The sequence below is a fragment of the Eubalaena glacialis genome, chromosome 11, assembly GCF_028564815.1.
Source record: "Eubalaena glacialis isolate mEubGla1 chromosome 11, mEubGla1.1.hap2.+ XY, whole genome shotgun sequence".
NCBI classification, from domain to species: Eukaryota; Metazoa; Chordata; class Mammalia; order Artiodactyla; family Balaenidae; genus Eubalaena; species Eubalaena glacialis.
In genome coordinates this window covers 53,551,061-53,569,300 of record NC_083726.1, presented here as the reverse complement: position 1 = coordinate 53,569,300, position 18,240 = coordinate 53,551,061, and the positions used below count along the sequence as shown (strand labels likewise).

The window sequence follows — 18,240 nt, the reverse complement described above, 5'->3', positions numbered from 1 at the left end:
CTTCCCCTTTGTAACCATAAGTTTGTTTTCTATGTCTGTGAGTTTGTTTCTGTTTTATAAATAAGTTCATTTGTGTCAAGTTTTAGATTCCACATATAAGTGATATCATACAATATTTGTCTTTCTCTGTCTGACTTACTTCACTTAGTATGGTAATTTCTAGGTCCATCCATGTTGCTGCAAATTGAAATATTTCATTCTTTTTTATGGCTGAGTAATAGTCCATTGTATACATACCGCACGTCTTCTTTATCCATTCATTTGTTGATGGACATTTAGGTTGCTTCCATGTTTCAGCTGTTGTAAATAGTGCTGCTGTGAACATTGGTGTGCATGTATCTTTTCTAATTAGAGTTTTCATGTTTTCCGGGTATATACCCAGGAGTGGGATTGCTGGATCATATGGTAACTCCACTTTTAGTTTTTTTAAGGAACCTCCAGTTTTTTAAGGAACTGTTCTCCGTAGCGGGTGCACCAATTTACATTGCCACCAACAGTGTAGGAGGGTTCCCTTTTCTCTACACCCTCTCCAGCATTTATTATTTGGATACTTTTTGATGAGGGCCATTCTGACCAGTGTGAGGTGATACCTCATCGTAGTTTTGATTTGCATTTCTCTAATAATTAGCAATGTTGAGCATCTTTTAATGTGCGTGTTGGCCATCTGTTTGTCTTTGGAGAAATGTCTATTTAGGTTTTCTGCCCGTTTTTTGACAGGGTTGGCTTTTTTTTGTTGTTATTGAGTAGTATGAGCTATTTGTATATTTTGGAAATTAAGCCCTTGTTGGTCTCATCCTTTGCAAATATTTTCTTCCAGTCCATAGGTTGTCTTTTCGTTTCATTTATGGTTTCCTTTGCGGTGCAAAAGCTTATAAGTTTGACTAGGTCCCATTTGTTTATTTTCGCTTTTCTTTCTTTTGCCTTGGGAGACTGATCTAAGAAAATATTGCTATGATTTACTTACTTGTTTGTTCATTTATTTAAATAAAGCGCTTTTTATTTTTTTTTTGGCTGCTTCGTTGCTGTGCACGGGCTTTCTCTAGTTGTGGCTTGTGGGGGCTACTCTTCGTTGCAGTACACAAGCTTCTCATTGCAGTGGCTTCTCTTGCGGAGCACGGGCTCTAGGCACACGGGCTTCAGTAGTTGCAGCATGCGTGCCCTAGAGCGCATGGGCTCAGTAGTTGCAGCGCACAGGCTCTAGGGCACACAGGCTTCAGTAGTTGTGGCTCACGGGCTCTAGAGCGCAGGTTCAGTAGTTGTGGTGCATAGGCTTAGTTGCTCTGCGGCATGTGGGATCTTCCTGGACTAGGGATTGAACCCATGTCCCTTGCATTGGCAGGCGGTTTCTTAACCACTGTGCCACCAGGGAAGTCCCTCAGCTCTTGGTTTTATTGACTTTTTCTGGTTGTTTTTTAATCTCTGTTTAGTTCCTCTCTGATCTTTATTTCCTTCCTTCTGTTGACTTCAGATTTTGTGTGTTCTTTTTCTAATTCTTTTAGCTGGTAGGTTAAGTTGTTTTTTGAGGAAGCCCTGAATCTCTATAAACTTCCCTCCTATGACTGCTTTTGCTGCATTCTATAGATTTTCATATGGTTGTGTTTTCATTAGCATTTGTTTTGGTATTTTTTGATTTCCTCTTTTTTTTTTAGTAGCATGTTGTTTAGTCTGCATGTAGTTGGGGGTTTTTTTGTTTTTCTTCTGTGGTTGATTTCTAGTTTCATGCCGTTGTGGTCAGAAAAGATGTTTGAAATAATTTCTATCCTCTTAAATTTGTTGAGGCTTGTTTTGTGTTCTAGTATGTGGTCTATCCTAGAGAATGTTCCATGCGTGCCTAAAGCTGTATTAATTGGTTCCTTCATAGTATAAATAGTGTGGTAGCTACTTGCCAGAATTGACCTGACAATTAAATCTTACTGGCCACTTTGCTGTTTTGAAATTTAAAATAAATGAGACTATATAGATAACATAGCATATTTTGCTATATGGAAATCCAGAGGGCAAGATAATAAGGGAATAGTAATTTTTCAATGTTTTGTGCTTAAAATTTAGGAGCCAAGTTAATAAAAACTGAGGATCTTAGCAACTCTGTAATTGTTTTTGTCATGTTACTCGATATGAAGTGAGAGCTTCAGGTTACCTCTCTAGTTCTTTATGAGATTGAACTCAGTTTTTTTTTTTCTCTTTAGGTGCAGAGAATGTAGAAAGAGTGTTGGTAACTGTTATTCAAGGAGCAGTCGAATATCCAGATCCAATTGCCCAGAAAACGTGTTTTATCATCCTTTCCAAGTTGGTAGAACTCTGGGGTAAGATGATTTAGAAAGAAAAAAAAACTTCATTCCCCCACCTGTTTCCTAAGACAAGAGAGATGAAATGGGATCCTAGCCCTAACATAGGCAGGAGCTGGGAGTTGATTTTCACCAGTGATAAATTAAATGACTTTCTTTTTATACAAGATGAAAATCTGAATTCTCTTGACAGGAGGTAAAGACGGACCAGTGGGATTTGCTGATTTTGTTTATAAGCACATTGTCCCCGCATGTTTCCTAGCACCTTTAAAACAAACCTTTGACCTGGCAGATGCACAAACAGTATTGGTAAGCACCTAGGAGTCTCTGTTTACTTTGTGTAAATCTCATGTGTTCTAACTCACAATTTCTTTTTTAATGCCAGGTTGATTATATTAGATTTCAATGCCTTTTTAAAACAAAAAAAATTTCAAATTAGAATTCATTTTTAAAAAATTGATACCTTTTGGACCTTTTGATTCTTAACTAAATCTTGATGTTAAAGTTGAATGTATAGAATCCAACTCCTCCAACTTTAACAGCCAAGACTCTTTTTCTAGGACCATGAAAGGGTACATGATGCAAACATTTTTTAAAACTTGATTGAGTTATTAGTTTCCTGCCTCTACTTTCATTCTAAAACTTGGCTTAATGTTTTTTTTTTCCTAATTATTAAGAGTAACTTTCTCTTCCTCATTTGATAGTTTCCCCAAATCTCATCTTCAGAATGCTTAATGTCAAGCACTTTCCCTTTACTCACTTACCCAGGACCTAGTAAAAGCTAGATTTCTTAATTATCATGTACTGCATTAAGACAGCATTTTTGTATTTTTCTATTTTTAAAATTTTCTATCTAACCCATTTGTTCCATCTGCTTGCCTGTTACCTTTCCTTTCTCCATCCCTTCTTTTTTTTTTTTTTTTTTGTCAATTTATTTATTTTATTTTTTAAATTTATTTTTGGCTGCATTGGGTCTTTGTTGCTGCTCACAGGCTTTCTCTAGTTGAGGCGAGCGGGGGCTACTCTTTGTTGCAGTGCGTGGGCTTCTCATTGTGGTAACTTGTTGCAGAGCACAGGCTCTAGGCGTGCAGGCTTCAGTAGCTGTGGCACACTGGCTCTGTAGTTGCAGCTTGCGGGCTCTAGAGTGCAGGCTCAGTAGTTGTGGCACACGGGCTTAGTTGCTCCGTGGCATGTGGGATCTTCCTGGACCAGGGATTGAACCCATGTCCCCTGCATTGGCAGGTGGATTCTTAACCACTGAGCCACCCAGGAAATCATTCCATCCCTTCTTTGGAGGTAAATGTTAATGAGCAGTGGCCAGGGAAATAAAAAGAAAAGTTGGAACAGTAACCAAGAATTGACTATATTAAAATTCTTAAACTTGTTTCTCACAGGCTTTATCTGAGTGTGCAGTGACGCTGAAAACAATTCATCTCAAACGGGTAAGCTTTGTACTCCCTGCCCCTTCGTTTTCAGCTCACATGCTTATTTGTTATAGTTTTTTTAAATAAATAAATTAATTAATTAATTTATTTTGGTGGGCTTCTCATTGCGGTGGCTTCTCTTGTTGTGGAGCGTGGGCTTTAGGCGCACGGGCTTCAGTAGTTGTGGCGCACGGGCTTCAGTAGTTGTGGTACACGGGCTTTGTTGTTCTGCAGCATGTGGGATCTTCCTGGACCCGGTCTCAAACCCGTGTCCCCTGCATTGACAGGCGGATTCTTAACCACTGCGCCACCAGGGAAGTCCCTTATTTATTGTCATTTTGAGTATGTCTTGTTCTTGAAAGCTGTATCTTTTATAAAAGTTATCTTCAGTTCTGACTTTTTTGGATGTGAGGGGCGGGTCGAATGAAAATAGTAGTATCTTTTATTGTCTTTCATGTTTGGGGTAACAGGAAGGTTAAAATGTATGTTTGTTTGGTTTGACAAAGAGTGAGAAAAATTTTAACCAGAATTTCACAATCTAGATTTCACTACCTCGTGGTTCTTCACAGATTTGTACAACTTCTTAGTATTACAGATTGGTTAGAACACTTTACTACTTCAGAATGTTGTAGTGTCCTTGTCAGTTTAACCATTTGTATAAATTATAAGTGAGTCTGGGCTGAATCTATCTGGTGTGTTGTTTGCTTTATACAGTATTTTAAATAATAATGAGTTGATTGCCAATATTTGAAAATCAGGTAGCTTTTTTTTTTTTTTTTAAACAAAAATTTCTGTCTCCAACTTCACAAAGCTAGTATGCCAACACAGGACTAGCATTCCCACATAGTTGCAGTCATCTAATGAGTCTTCCCTCAGTTGCCTAAAATAAAAGCATGACGTCTTGTTCAGAGTCTCCGTATAGCCCCCACTTCGTTTGAACTTGAATTTTTGATTCCAAAAGAGATTTGAAGGGTTTTCAATCAGGCATTTTCTCTATGTGCTAGGGTGAGGGGTATGTGTTTTGGGGCTGCAGGAGACCTGAATAAAGATGAGTAAAAAGTCCCCCAATATTTGTGGAGCTTAGAATCAGGGGAGACCAGTACCTAAAAACTCAATTGGATGGGTTAAGTAAGTACTTTAACAGAGGTATGTTAAACTAATACATTTGTATTAAATGTAACATGGTGGGACTAAAGATGAATGAGCAGCTTTGCCTATGAGGGCAGTCTAAGACAGCCATTGAAAAGAGGGGGTATTTTTCTGTTTTTCTGATAGACCTTGAAACAAATGTACATTCATTGGGCTGACCAGGAGGAGCTGGCACTCTGGGCAAAGTTAAGCGGTGGGTGTATGAAGACAGATCAGATGTCACATGGTAGACTTGGTAGAAAATAGTGTTATCCCGTTTAGCTAAAGCATGGAGGTAGAATAGCTAAAAACCAAAATGGAACTAGGTGTTTGTTACATGTGAAAAGCTGGTAAGTCAGTAGTCAATGGGGTTGTAATTTAGGAGAGCTAAGTGGAAAAAATTTTCACAGGGCACTTTGAAATACGGGTCTAGAGCAGTTAGAACTAAATACTGATTTTGGAGTCCTCAGGTTGTAGTTTGCTAAGATGAAGTAGTAGGAATGAATGAGACTTTCTAAGACCAGGATAGAAAGAACTTTGGCTAAAGCAAGAGTCAAGAGAAAGCTAGAAGTAGAACCAAAGGAATGAAAGTTAAGGGAAGAGAGTCATGAAAGAGGAGACTAGTTGACATTGTTGGATGCTAGAGAGTCAAGGAGGATGAGGAATAACAAACAGTAAGAATGATGTTTACAATTCAGAAGTATTTATCTTGTCCTTAGAGCTGTTATTTAGACACACAGAGAATTGAATCAAATGGAACATTATATTAGAAAACGTTTTGCTTCATTGTTCTGTTTTCTCATTTATCTACCTGACTGACTTCCTCTTGAGGTCTAAGTTTACCTTTCCTCATTAAAAAAAAACAAAACAAAAGTATACTCCATTTTTAAGTGATAACGGTGGGGTTATATGCAATGATGAGCAGTGAATGGGCAGTAAGTATAGGGAGAGTAGACTAAAGAAAAAGGTGAGAGGGAGAGTAGAAGGGGTGTGAGAAACTTTCATAAACAGTGCAGTGTTACCTCCTCTCAGGAACAAGCTTCCTTTGAAGGGTCATTAAATTGTGACCTAGATTGATTGGATTAGAGGGCCAGGAGTCAAAGTCGATGAGGAAACATAAAGAAATCCTTTGATTTGGGAGCAGTACTATTAACAGGAAATCCACATATTAATGCAGGGGGAAGTACATAGAGGAGAGTTGGATTGATTTCATTTTGATAACTGTTACTTTCCTGCATTGGCAGGAACTAGATTGGAGTCATTAACATATTAAAGCCTTTAAGTCAGATTCACGTTTGAAAGTGAAATTAGCTGGGTTTTTTGTTTTTCTTTCTTTTTTTTTTTTTTAAGTATTGGATTTATTGCATTTGGTCGAGGCCAACGTCTCAGAAACAAATTGCTATAGGAAGACCATTTTCAAATTGTATCCTAAGTTCCTTTGTAGCTGTTGAGAAGGTGTAGGAGTTAGGGGTTCGTTTGTGGAATTCTCCCTTCCCTCTACCAAGTTTACCCATAAAAACCCAGAAAACTATTAGAGTTTTAGCATCTAGCAGTACCAGCAGTTGGCAATGAAGAGCAATGGTTTTAGAAGTCAGGTGACCTGCTTTTTACTTAGTACAGACTTAACTAACAGCAAATTGGCCAAATCACCCTATCTTTCTGGGTATTGGTTTCCTCACCTGGCTACTAAATTCCTGTTTCCTAGTTTATTGAACTGGAAGGGGGAGGGGGGTGTACTTTTATTGCTGTTATCTCCCGACATAGCATTTTGTTCTTTCTTGCTTGTATTTTAGTTTCTAAAGATGTTCATTATCCTGGCACTACCCACAGGCTTCTTGCGCACCCATAGACACCCTGTAGTCCACCCAATGGTAGATTGAACCAGAAGGCCCTCTCTTTGCTTTCTCCTTTCAGTGCGTGGAACCAGGCTTTGGCATTGTGACTTCCTGCATTTAGAAGAGTATTTGTTTAATCTTTAGCACGGCATAACACTAAGTAATGTTAACGTGTCCTCAGTGCTAAGTGCTATTCTAACAGCTTTATGTTTCTTAACTCATCCAAGCCTCACAATAACTCCATTTTTCAGGTGGGGAAACTGAGGCTCAGAAAGGTTAAATAACTTGCACAAGTTACTAGAAATTTGCCAGAGCCAGGATTCAAACCAAAGCAATCTGGCTTCCGAGTCTGTGTTCTTAATCACAATACCATTTTGTGTTTAAAGTATACATATGTTGTTCCAATTTAATTTTCAGGGCCCAGAATGTGTTCAGTATCTTCAACAAGAATACCTGCCTTCCTTGCAAGTAGCTCCAGAGATAATTCAGGTAAGGTCTGTCCTAGTGGATTTTCCTCTTAATTAAAGAAATAGAGCTATGTAATTCAATCTAAATTTTGATTCAAGGAAGCCAAACTACATCCACCTTGATTTACTATGTATAGGATAGCAAAAGTCCAAATGTCAGGGGGCCTATGAAATTGAATGGGATAAAACTGTGTTTTTATTTTCACTACCTTTAACAGAAATTTAATTTCCTACCATTGTGTAGGGGACAAATCACAGTAGTATTTGCATTGCCTGTGATGTTGTCACCCATAGAAATCACAGGTATTTTTATATCGCATTAGTTGTTCCACAGATCTCGAAATATTATTTATATTCATCAACTTTTTGAAATTATGAGTTATTAGAATATGCCACTAGACCTTGTTATCTAAATCAATAAGTCTTATTCTTCCACATGTCACAAATACATTTGATAACCATAATTCATTGTAATTAGCTTCCTTTGTAACCCCGTGTGTCACAAGTGTGTTTTTTAAAACATTCTGCAAGAAGTCCAGCAGGCTCCCCCAGACTGCCAGAGGGGGCTGTGGCACACGAACCTCTGCTCTGAAAGTTTGTGCCAGGTAGTTCATTTTACACAGGCCAAGCTCACCAGTGCTTAATTTGTGAATCTGAAACCGTATTTTGAGGTAAGTGCCTGGAAAGCTATCTTACGTTTTTGCACTCTTTCAGAGTGATTTTTATGATGGCATTCGATTGTTTTCTGGATGCATAGTTATCCAGACCTGTTGTCCAATAGCACGTAATTCTAATGAGGTAGAAACAGATCTCACATAAGAGTAATCATAAAACTCATTTTTAGTGAATTTATGATCTCTTATTTTATGACATATCTTTAACTTGATATTAATTTTCTCAGTTATCATTTGTTACACACGTAAATTAGTATTTTATGAAAGTAATACATTATTAATTACTCGTATGATTTTAGTACACCTCAAAAATAGAAATATACCGTTCAATTTTGAATAATATCAGTAGTTTCCCAGATTGCTAAATGAAGCAAAATTATTTTTTCTTTTTTTTTTTCTTTTTTTTTTTAATTGGAGTTTAGTTGACTACAGTGTTTTGTTAGTTTCAGATGTACAGCAAGGTGAATCAGTTATACATATACGTATATCCACTCTTTTTTAGATTCTTTTCCCGTATAGGCTATTATAAAGTATTGAGTAGAGTTCCCTGTGCTACACAGTAGGTTCTTATGAGTTATCTATTTTATATATAGTAGTGTGTATATGTCAGTCCCAATCTCCCAATTTATCCCTCCCACACACACACACATTTCCCCTTTGGTAACCATAAGTTTGTTTTTGGAGTCTGTTTCTGTTTCGTAAATAAGTTCATTTGTACCCTCTTTTTAGACTCCACATATAAGCAATATCACATGATATTTGTCTTTCTGTGTATTATATTTCTATCTAATAATTTGCTTATAAAAGATAATGATTCCCAGTTTTCCCTTTTTCATATGCCTTCTGACAGCACTTTTTGCACAATCCTATTTATTTATTTATTTATTTATTTGGCTGTGCCAGGTCTTAGTTGTGGCATGCAGGATCTTTTAGCTGCCACCTGCGGGATCTTTGGTTGCGGCATGCAGACTCTTAGTTGCAGCATGTGGAATCTAGTTCCCTGACCAGGGATCGAACCCAGGCCCCCCTGCATTGGGAGCAGGGAGTCTTAGCCACTGGACCACCAGGGAAGTCCCTGCACAATTCTGTTGAAGAGAATTTTCTCTTTTTCTTTTAGTCTGGCTCCACTCAGTTACCCTCTTACTAGATGAAAACAGCCATAGCCATGTGGTTTTTGTCCCACTCACCCTTCTGAGGCAAGAGTCAATCTTGCCCAGGAGGCCATGTTCTCAAAAGTGAAAGCAGCCTGTCTGACAAGTATTACGTTTGAAAATGTCATATAACCTTTTTGGTAAGGAACTGTTCAGGTTAATTAATTGTTAAATTATAATATGAATCCTAGAGATTTGAAGCAGCCTAAATGCTCATTGATGGGTGAATGGATGAGTAAAATGTGGTATATACATACAATGGAATATGATTCAGCCTTAAAAAAAAAAAAAAAAGGAAATTCTGTCATATGCTACAACATGGATGAACCTTGAGGATGTTATGCTAAATGAAATAAGCCAGTCACAAAAAGAGATGCTGCATGATTCCACTTACAATGAAGTATCTAAAGTGGTCAAACTCTTAGAAACAGAAAGCAGAATGGTGGTGGCCAGGGGATGGGGGCTGGAAAAAGGGGAAAGGGGGGAGTTGTTCAATGGTTACAGAGTTTCAGTTTTGCAAGATGAAAATATTCTAGAGATCTGTTGCATGACAGTTGCCTATAGTTAACACTGCTGTACTATACACATAAAAATGTTTAAGATGGTCGATTTTATTTTTTTAATCATAATTTAAAAAGAACACTGTGGTTTTGAATTATGATGAATTTAATACAAATAGACTCATTCTTTTCTCTCTCCTCCCCTCCTGGCCCCCCAGGAGTTTTGCCAAGCACTTCAGCAGCCTGATGCTAAAGTTTTTAAAAACTACTTAAAGGTAGGTATTTGGAAAAACTTAAATATCTTCATACAATTAGGTGATGTTTCAGAGCCAAGAGAGAATACATATTACAGGATACTGTGTCATACTGTAGTTTGACCAACAGTTACATATTTGGGGATCTCTTTGCTCTAAAACCTGCTTCTAAGAATCCATGGTTAATAGATGTTACACTGCAGAGTTTTCTGTGAAGCCCCTTTCAACTGAGCTCCTACAAAAGATTATAGAAAGTTAGATAAGCAAACTGAATGTGTATGTGCCTGAGCATGTTGGTATGAAAATGTAAGTTTCCTTTAAGTTTTGTGGTAATTAAATAGGAACTAGAGGATTGGGAGAACAAGTAATGTTTATGAACAACTGCCCATATTGAGTTGAAAGGAAGGAGCTAAAAATAAAGAAACAAGTATGAGTTACTTGGTTTTAGCCTATCTTGAAACTTTTGAATTGCAAAATGGACAAAAAGTAGAATCCTTAGATTTGGCCATTAAGGCTCTTTTTACATTCATAAAATCACCAAATTAAAACAAACCAACCAATCAACCTCCAAGTTGGCAAGAAGTACCAAATATGTATTTGGTATTCATTTTTACAGTTAAACCCATGAAACAGGTATCTTGCTTTCACCCAGGTAGTCAGTCATTCAGTACTCCACGACTGCTTTTTATGTAACACATACTATGCTAACTGCTGCAAATACCAATATGAGTGACTTTCCTTGCCCTCAAGGAGCTCATGGTCTGGAAATAAAGTTACAGTGTGACAGGATGAGGAACTATTCTTTATTTTTATTTATTATCTTCATTCAGCAAATTTGAGGGTAAAGCACTGTGTTAAATTTCTTAGTGGCAGGTAACTTAATGGCTCCCTCGTTCTTTTGCCCAAGGCATTCAAGTCAAGGGGCTTTGCTGATAAATAAATGTGCTATCCTTTGACTTTGGTGCTAACATCTTCCCTTGCAAGTTTTTCCCCTAGTAGTAGTTTGTCAGCGTAAACTGACAAAAGAGTTTGTGAGAAGATAGAGTTACTGTCTGTCATTGAGAACCCTCCCCTCTCCCATTTCCCCATAAAAGCAAAGTGCCTGTGGAGGTAACCTCTGTTAAGTAACAGATCAATCACACTGGATTAAAGGACTAAAAAAATTGTAACTCTCTATTAGAGGTATCTGTTATAGCAGATCTGGGTACATTGTAGCAGGCTTGTGCCCCAAACATATTCATCCAAACAGCATTTATAAAGTCTCCCTCCCCAGCCCAGCTTCTCTTCAGTGATAGCTTTATTCTTCTAGTTGGAAAAAATGAAGTTCCTTCTTTTGTGCCTACTCTGTTCCTATCTGATTGATCCTTAGATCTTGCTGATTGTTTCCTCCTTGCTCTCTAACTTCCTTTCTGTCTCTACTGCTGCCACTCTGGTGTAGGCTTCTTATCTAACTCTGATTTCCCTTCCATTGTTCTATCCAAGCTGATCTGTTTGAAAACATTGAACAGTCCTCTGAAATTCCTTCCTCTTCCTCATAATCTTCATAACTTATTGACTAAAAAGTACATATTTCTTAGTTTGGCATTTAGGTTTTTTTTTTCCAGATTCTGATCTCAGACTACCTTTCCGGTTTCTCTTGCAGGAACAGTCTTTACTATTCTTGCTGTTCTTCAAGAATTCTGCCTTATTAGCATGCTTCTCCCTTATGAATTCTACCCATTCTTCTAGGCTTATCTCAAGCATGGCCTCTTTGTAGGGCTATTTTTTGCTCATATATTGATGATTCTTTTCTCTCCACTTAGTCAATAGACAGTAATTGTTAAGTGAATGTCTGATCTACTAGGTGTTAGGGATATAATGACGAATATGGTCCTTATCCATAATGAGCTTACTGCCTACCATTTATTCGTTCGAGTACTCACTTAACATGTACCCAACTATGGAAGGTAGTAATAATACTGAGCCAGTGCCTAGCACAACCTCTAGCCTACTCGTTCATAGTCTCAAATGTTGAATTGGAAGTATTTTTTCATAATCAAATAAATAAATAGTTAAGAGATAAAAACTGCTGTCTTCAGCTTTGACTTGTTTGTTTCTTCCTCAAAATTTAATTTCCTAGCATTAGCTTTGACAGTAGTGCCAATCAGCAAAAAGGTGTCAAGAGCATGTTTTCCTCTGACTGCTTGAATCTCACAGTATTGGAGGTAATACCATATTTTCACTAGTAAATGGCAACATAAGTTATCTCTAGACCTTATCAAGTTGTCCAGAAGAGAAAGTTCTTGACTTGTATTATGTGTGGGTTTATGGAGTATATGAAATGTTTTACATAATCTATTGTATTTTACAAAAGAGTGACTAGCACCCAGTAACCTGGAGCCATTCTTCAGGTAAAGGTGATAATCTTCTGACATCAGTACTAATTGTACAAATACTTTATTTACAGGTGTTTTTCCAGAGAGCAAAGCCCTAAGGACTGGATCTCCCTGTGCCTACTTCATGATCAGGAATTCCAGTTAATAATTTATAAAGAAACAGTTTTTGTGTGCCATTCACACTGGTCTTTTTAACACTGCTTTGAGCTTATTGCAGTATATGCATTGGGATATTTCTGTAAAATGGGTGTAATTTTCCCTAAATTACTGGTATGTGACAACTAGAGAAGTTGCTTGCATGCCAATTCAAATTGTTCTATATAAAAATGCTGTTATAAGATACAGCAGAGTTATCCTAGTACCTTTTTTTTAACTTGAAAATTTAAGTCCTTTATAAAGACCATAGCAGGAAAACAGTGTACTTTTTTTTAAATTGCTGAATATAAAATGTTTGAAAATCTTAATTTTCTTTTATGTGTGCAGACTCATAAAGTATGGGGGAAATACAACAAATCAAAACTAATTTTTTGTAGATAGCCATTACATTTCTTTAAACTGTTTCAATGCCAATGTGTATTCTACAAAAGAGAATGGTTTCATAAATTAACTGATTGAAGAGTAGGTGCTGGTGTTATACATTTTTTATAAAAAAAAGAAAAGGAAATAAATTTTACGTAGTGAAATCTACTGAGTCTTTTTTGGAATTATTATAAATACTGGAGTCTTATTTTCTCATCTCTCCCTGATTTCCCATTTAAAGGATTGCACATATAAGTGTATGGATGATTTATTTAATTATGCTCCTAAAAGATTACATGTGACTTAGTTCTATTAAATAATTTAGAATCTTTGTTTTAAATGAACTAGAAAAAGCCTGTCAGTGTGTTGATAGTATTAAAAATCTAATATTTTCCATCTTACTAGATTTACTTAGGGCACAATATACCTATGCGTTTATGATGCTTGTAAGTAGTAGCTGCCCGTTTAGTTCCCCTGCCTTCCCCCATTTTTATTCATGACTATGCAAGAAACCAAGAAGACAAATAGTATCAGTAGTAGTATTGGAAAATTAAGAAACGATGGACAAAACTGAGCAGCACAGTTACTATAGTCATCATTTAAGTTTAAATTTTAAAAGCCCAAGTAAGGTTTTAGGGTGGTTGAGGGGTTTTTTTAACCTTTGGCCCATGTGGTCCCTAGAGGTTTCATGGATGGGCTTCAGTGGTCTTCTAAATTCCCTAAAATTGTATTCTAAATTTTGCACATAAATCTTTTCCTGGTGTTAATTCCAGAAGAGATTATAAATATTTTCCTTACATCATAGAATAAAGGTACTAAACTAAGTTGACAGTTAATTGTAAAAATAGATCAGTGGACTGTATATTATACAGTCAGCCCTCTGTAGGTGCAGGTTCCACATCCATAGTTTCAACCAACCTTAGATCAAAAATACTTGGGGAAAAAAACTTCCAGAAAGCTCCAAAAAGCAAAACTTGAATTTGTTGCACTTGGGAACCATTTACATAGCATTTACGTTGTGTTAGGTATTATAAGTATTCTAGAGATAATTTAAAGTATATGGGAGGATGTGCGTGGATTACATGCAAATACTATGCTATTTTATATAAGAAACGAGCATCCAAGGATTTTGGTATCTGGGGGGGTCCTGGAACCAGTCCCCTGTGGATACTGAGGGATGACTGTACTTAAATAAAAATGGTTTTAAAAATAGATGAGTGAGAGCTAATTGTTTCTTTTACAGTGGGAGAGATCATTGCATCTATTGCAGTGATCTTTGAACTAATTGTCCAAAGTATACTGAATTGCATAGCATAGTAGTTAAGAGCTTAGACAGGCTCAGGATCCAGATTAAGTAGGTTCAAATAGCAGTGCTGCCAGTAATTGGTTTTAGAACCTTGAGCAGGTTAAATAACTTCTCCCTGCCCCAGTTTCCCCATCTGTAAAATGGGGGAAATAATGATAACTACCTCATAACTAAGAATTCAGTAAGTTAAACATGAAAAGAGCTTACTACAGCATCTGCAAATGAAGGCTTGATAATAGCTATTGTTATTGTACTGTTTATTCCGTATATGTAAAGGCAACACCTTTTCCCCTGGCTCTTTAAAGCCCTTCAGAAGATTTAACAAGTTTTCAGAGCTAAGAGAAATCAAAACGTGGGAATTAAGAGTCTGTAACAGAAGTTAAAACTTCATGTCGGGCTTCCCTGGTGGCGCAGTGGTTGAGAATCTGCCTGCCAATGCAGGGGACATGGGTTCGAGCCCTGGTCTGGGAAGATCCCACGTGCCGCGGAGCAGCTGGGCCTGTGAGCCACAACTACTGAGCCTGCGTGTCTGGAGCCTGTGCTCCACAAGAGAGGCCGCGATAGTGAGAGGCCCGCGCACCGCGATGAAGAGTGGCCCCCGCTTGCCACAACTAGAGAAAGCCCTCGCACAGAAACGAAGACCCAACACAGGCATAAATAAACATACTTTAAAAACAACAACAAAAAAAACTTCATGTTATCTAAGCATGTGTAATAATTCCCACCTTCCTTCCCTGAAGTTGCCTAGAGCACTTTACTTAGGGAGTACCATAGCAATTAGGAAACTCTGTTCCACCATGAATTACCTTTTCTGTATTGTTCTTAGTCTCCAAAAGCAAACACCCAAATAATTGTCTCAAGGGCGAATCTCGTGTTAACAGCCTCATTGAGGCAGTAAGACTGAGGGATTTGTATGACTTAACTATGGAACTATGTACAAGAGTTTTATGAGGCCTGGTATAGTTCTGTGCTTAACAGTTTATTTAAATCTTAAATACTAATATTAATTGGTTCACAAAGCTTGATCTTTAAGAAAATGTATTTCAGTGTTCCTCACTCATGTGGTAAACATGTGAATCAAGGCCTTCAGCTAATCACATTTTCTCCCATTCACCTTTGAGATGTGAGTTATAAGGAACTTGGACAGGTTCTCTTGGCATTAGATAGGGGACAAATAAAATTGGTGGGAATGTAAGCAGTGAATAGATTGTTGTTACAGTAGAATGATTCCATCACTTAAACATTGTTTAAAAGTTTAATAAAGTAAATTCCTTTGTAACAAGCATTACAGTGGGCTTTTGTTATCTCCATTGTATATATGATATGTGATTAAACAGGCTTACAGAGGTTTTAAAAAAAATGGCTTAAAGTCAGTATTTGGCAGGGAGAGCTGAGACTGCAACCCTAGGTCTATTCCATTCAAAAGCCTCTGCTCTTAACCACTCTGCCATAGGTTCCTATTTCACTGCTGGCTCCTATAGTTCTCATCTGGGAAGAACTCCCTCCTTCCGCCTCCCTCCCTCAGAAAATTTAGCCCTTATCTGCAAAGGTCTCTTCGGCCTCTCTGCCTCTCGTTACACTGAGAAAGGCTGCAGTTCTGTCAGTGGGCAAAAAGGATCACTCGGGAATAGCTGCTTGAGATCCTAGCGGCACGAACACTGCAGGGGACCTGACTTTAGTCCCTAGATTCTCCAGTATTGCCATTTTCCAAAATACCGTCTAAAAAGAGAGAATTAAATGAGCTTATTTACATTAAGAATCTCACGTCCGAATTGCTCGCAGCCGATAATCTGGATCCCCTGCAGCCAATGTGGTCTTTAAGATACATACGAATCTATCCCTGCAGAGTATGATATCCTCCAGCGATGGCCCCTCATGTGTCCAGCATTCTGCACACCGTGATTATTTGCATGTTTGTAATCACCCGTCCACTGTCTGTCCCACTATCACCTCACTCCGCCTTTGGCTGTCGGGGACGGGGCGGGATTCGCAGTTGGAATCTGAATCCTTGCGCTCGCTGCGCAGGGCTCTCCGGCTTCACCCTCAGAGTAAGGGGGGACAGGCAGAGGGTGTGGACGGGGTCCAAACGCCCCACAGCCTCTCGGCCCCTCGCCACAGAGGCCTCGGAGAGCCGGACGATGGAGGAGCGTTGGCAGCAGAGGCCGACTCCCAGGCCCAGGTCGGTGCGCCGGAAGTGCGCACGCGCACCCGCACCCGCACGCCGGCCGTCTGTCACGTGACCCCCGGCCAGAGCTCTCGAAGCCGGAAGTGGTCTGAGGCACAGGGAGGCCGCGGGAGCCCGCTGGCGGTGGCGCGGCGGAGACCGGGCGAGGTAAGCGGGGCGGGCGCGGGCGGAGAGGCCGAAGGCGCGCGGGGCACGGGCTGCCGAGCCGGGCACGACCCGCACGGAGCGCTCCCGCCCCCCAGTGGGAAACTGGGATGCTGAGTCAGGGCGGGGGCGGGGGCGGGGGCGGGGCGGGCGACCGGAGGAGCCCAGCGGGACCCCAGGCCGAGCCCTCCCCGATTCTGGCTGGGCGGACACCGCCTCCCGGGTGTGCGGGGCGTGCGAAGCCGGCCGGAATGGTCGCGCGGGCCCGTCCCCTGCGTCTGGACTCCTCGTCCTACGGCCGGCCGTCTGACCCGGACCCTCCCTGATCTGGTGGCGCTGGGCAACCGAGAAAGAGGATGTGTCTGTTACCGGCGTTGGGCCCTGGCCGCCCGGACAGGCGGATGCCCCTTTCCCTTGGAGTTAGGCTGGCCGCTTTCTACCCTTCTTTCCGAGCGTGGACGCTATTGGCAGTGTTTAAAATCGTTTGACTTTTTTCAGACGATTAAAAAGAGACGTGTTTTAGTGAAGCGGCGGTTGACTCGCCGGAAGCCAGAAGCCGAAGACGTTTTTAATGTACACGCCTATAATGCAAATACCCAAACCTTTCCTTTGGGACATGGCTTACGGGTGTAATTTCCAATCCGTTTCCCAGGTATTTTTAGTAGGTGGCCTCAAAACAAGTTCTACCCAGTAACTGTCAAATGCATAACCAAAGACCGCCTTTTTTACTGAAGAACGCTGAATATAATATCTGTTTAATAAATGATTCACTTAGTGGTAGAGTTTGGAAATCCTGGAACTTTGTCCATATGCAGCGTCACCAAGCCTGTTTTCATCTATGGACAGATGGTAACTTTCATTTTGGACAGCATAAGGAAGTAGACTTAAGGCAGGATCACCAGTCTCATATTTGTTGAGTGCCTGCCTATATTGTGTCCAAATTTTGGAACGATTTATATAGCAAGTACCTTCTGGGTGTGCTGAGTCATGTTTTAGTATGCGGTTATTGTGGGGTTATTGGAAGATAATTTCAAAAGACATTTCCAAGATCATTGTGACACCATAGTTTAATTTTCTGCATATAGAGAGCAGATATCTTAGCTGATAAATGTGTTTTATATTACCCACTAGGTATAGATACTTAATGATATTATTTGCCAATTATAGTTATCTCAAGCAACAGTTACATTAATGAGCAAAACTTTTCATATTGAGAAATATTTGAAAATATTATTGAAAAGATATTTGAGAAGTTTATTATTATCTCAGTAGCTGACAAATGTGTATTTCATATTTTGAAAAAGGAATCGTAGTTTTATTGCTTATTTCCAATAAGTTGCTGTATGTAAAATTCCCTTATCTGAATTAGATGGGTGGTAAAATTATATACATCTCTCTGAGTGTATCAAAGATTGGTGAAATTTGGACCCCTGGCCATTCTTTGTGTACTTAACCCTACTTGGAATATTGGCAGTCATTAATTCATCACTGAATACCTAGTCCATTTTAACTTACTATGAAGGGAGAACAAGATCTGTTTTGATTCAACCTGACATTACATCAGGTTTAAGGTGGCATGGCGGGACAAGTGTTTATGCTATTTAGCATACCTCATTTTTATTCCAACATGGAGCTCAACATTTACAGTATACTTATACAGCTTTTCAATATTGAAGGACAAGGCTAGGGGTGGTGCTTTTTTTTTTTTAATAGACTTTATTTTTTAGAGCAGTTTTAAGTTCACAGCAAAATTGAGCAGAGGGTGAAGAGGTTTTCCACATACTTCCTGCCCCCATACATGCTTAGCCTCCCCTTGCTTAGTTTTTAAGACTTGCTAATACACACTCGGTATGTGTATAGTTATATACTTGGAGGTCGAAGAAACTATCCTTAAGTTAATTTCAAAATTATTGCTGAAAGGTCACCTTTGCATCCTGATTGTCAGGCTTTGTGTAGGTGAAATTTTAAGTTATAAAAGTGTTATGCAGTGGCA

General features: G+C 39.1%; 2 protein-coding genes across 13 annotated transcripts in view; both read left to right on the top strand.

The window, feature by feature from the left end:
* The window catches only part of XPOT (exportin for tRNA), a 154,642-nt gene extending 141,895 nt beyond the window's left edge, over nt 1-12,747 (top strand). For all 12 annotated transcript variants that reach the window (XM_061204741.1, XM_061204737.1, XM_061204731.1 and 9 more), the window contains 6 exons: nt 2,187-2,303; nt 2,479-2,594; nt 3,680-3,727; nt 7,090-7,161; nt 9,683-9,739; nt 12,165-12,747. In XM_061204741.1, the coding sequence (XP_061060724.1) occupies nt 2,187-2,303; nt 2,479-2,594; nt 3,680-3,727; nt 7,090-7,161; nt 9,683-9,739; nt 12,165-12,191 (437 nt within the window). In that variant the 3' untranslated portion in view covers nt 12,192-12,747. The remainder of the gene's footprint in view (nt 1-2,186; nt 2,304-2,478; nt 2,595-3,679; nt 3,728-7,089; nt 7,162-9,682; nt 9,740-12,164) is intronic.
* Nucleotides 12,748-16,174: 3,427 nt separating this feature from the next.
* The window catches only part of TBK1 (TANK binding kinase 1), a 39,302-nt gene continuing 37,236 nt past the window's right edge, over nt 16,175-18,240 (top strand). The window contains exon 1 of the mRNA XM_061204406.1: nt 16,175-16,250. The gene's annotated coding sequence lies outside the window, so the exon portion shown is untranslated. The remainder of the gene's footprint in view (nt 16,251-18,240) is intronic.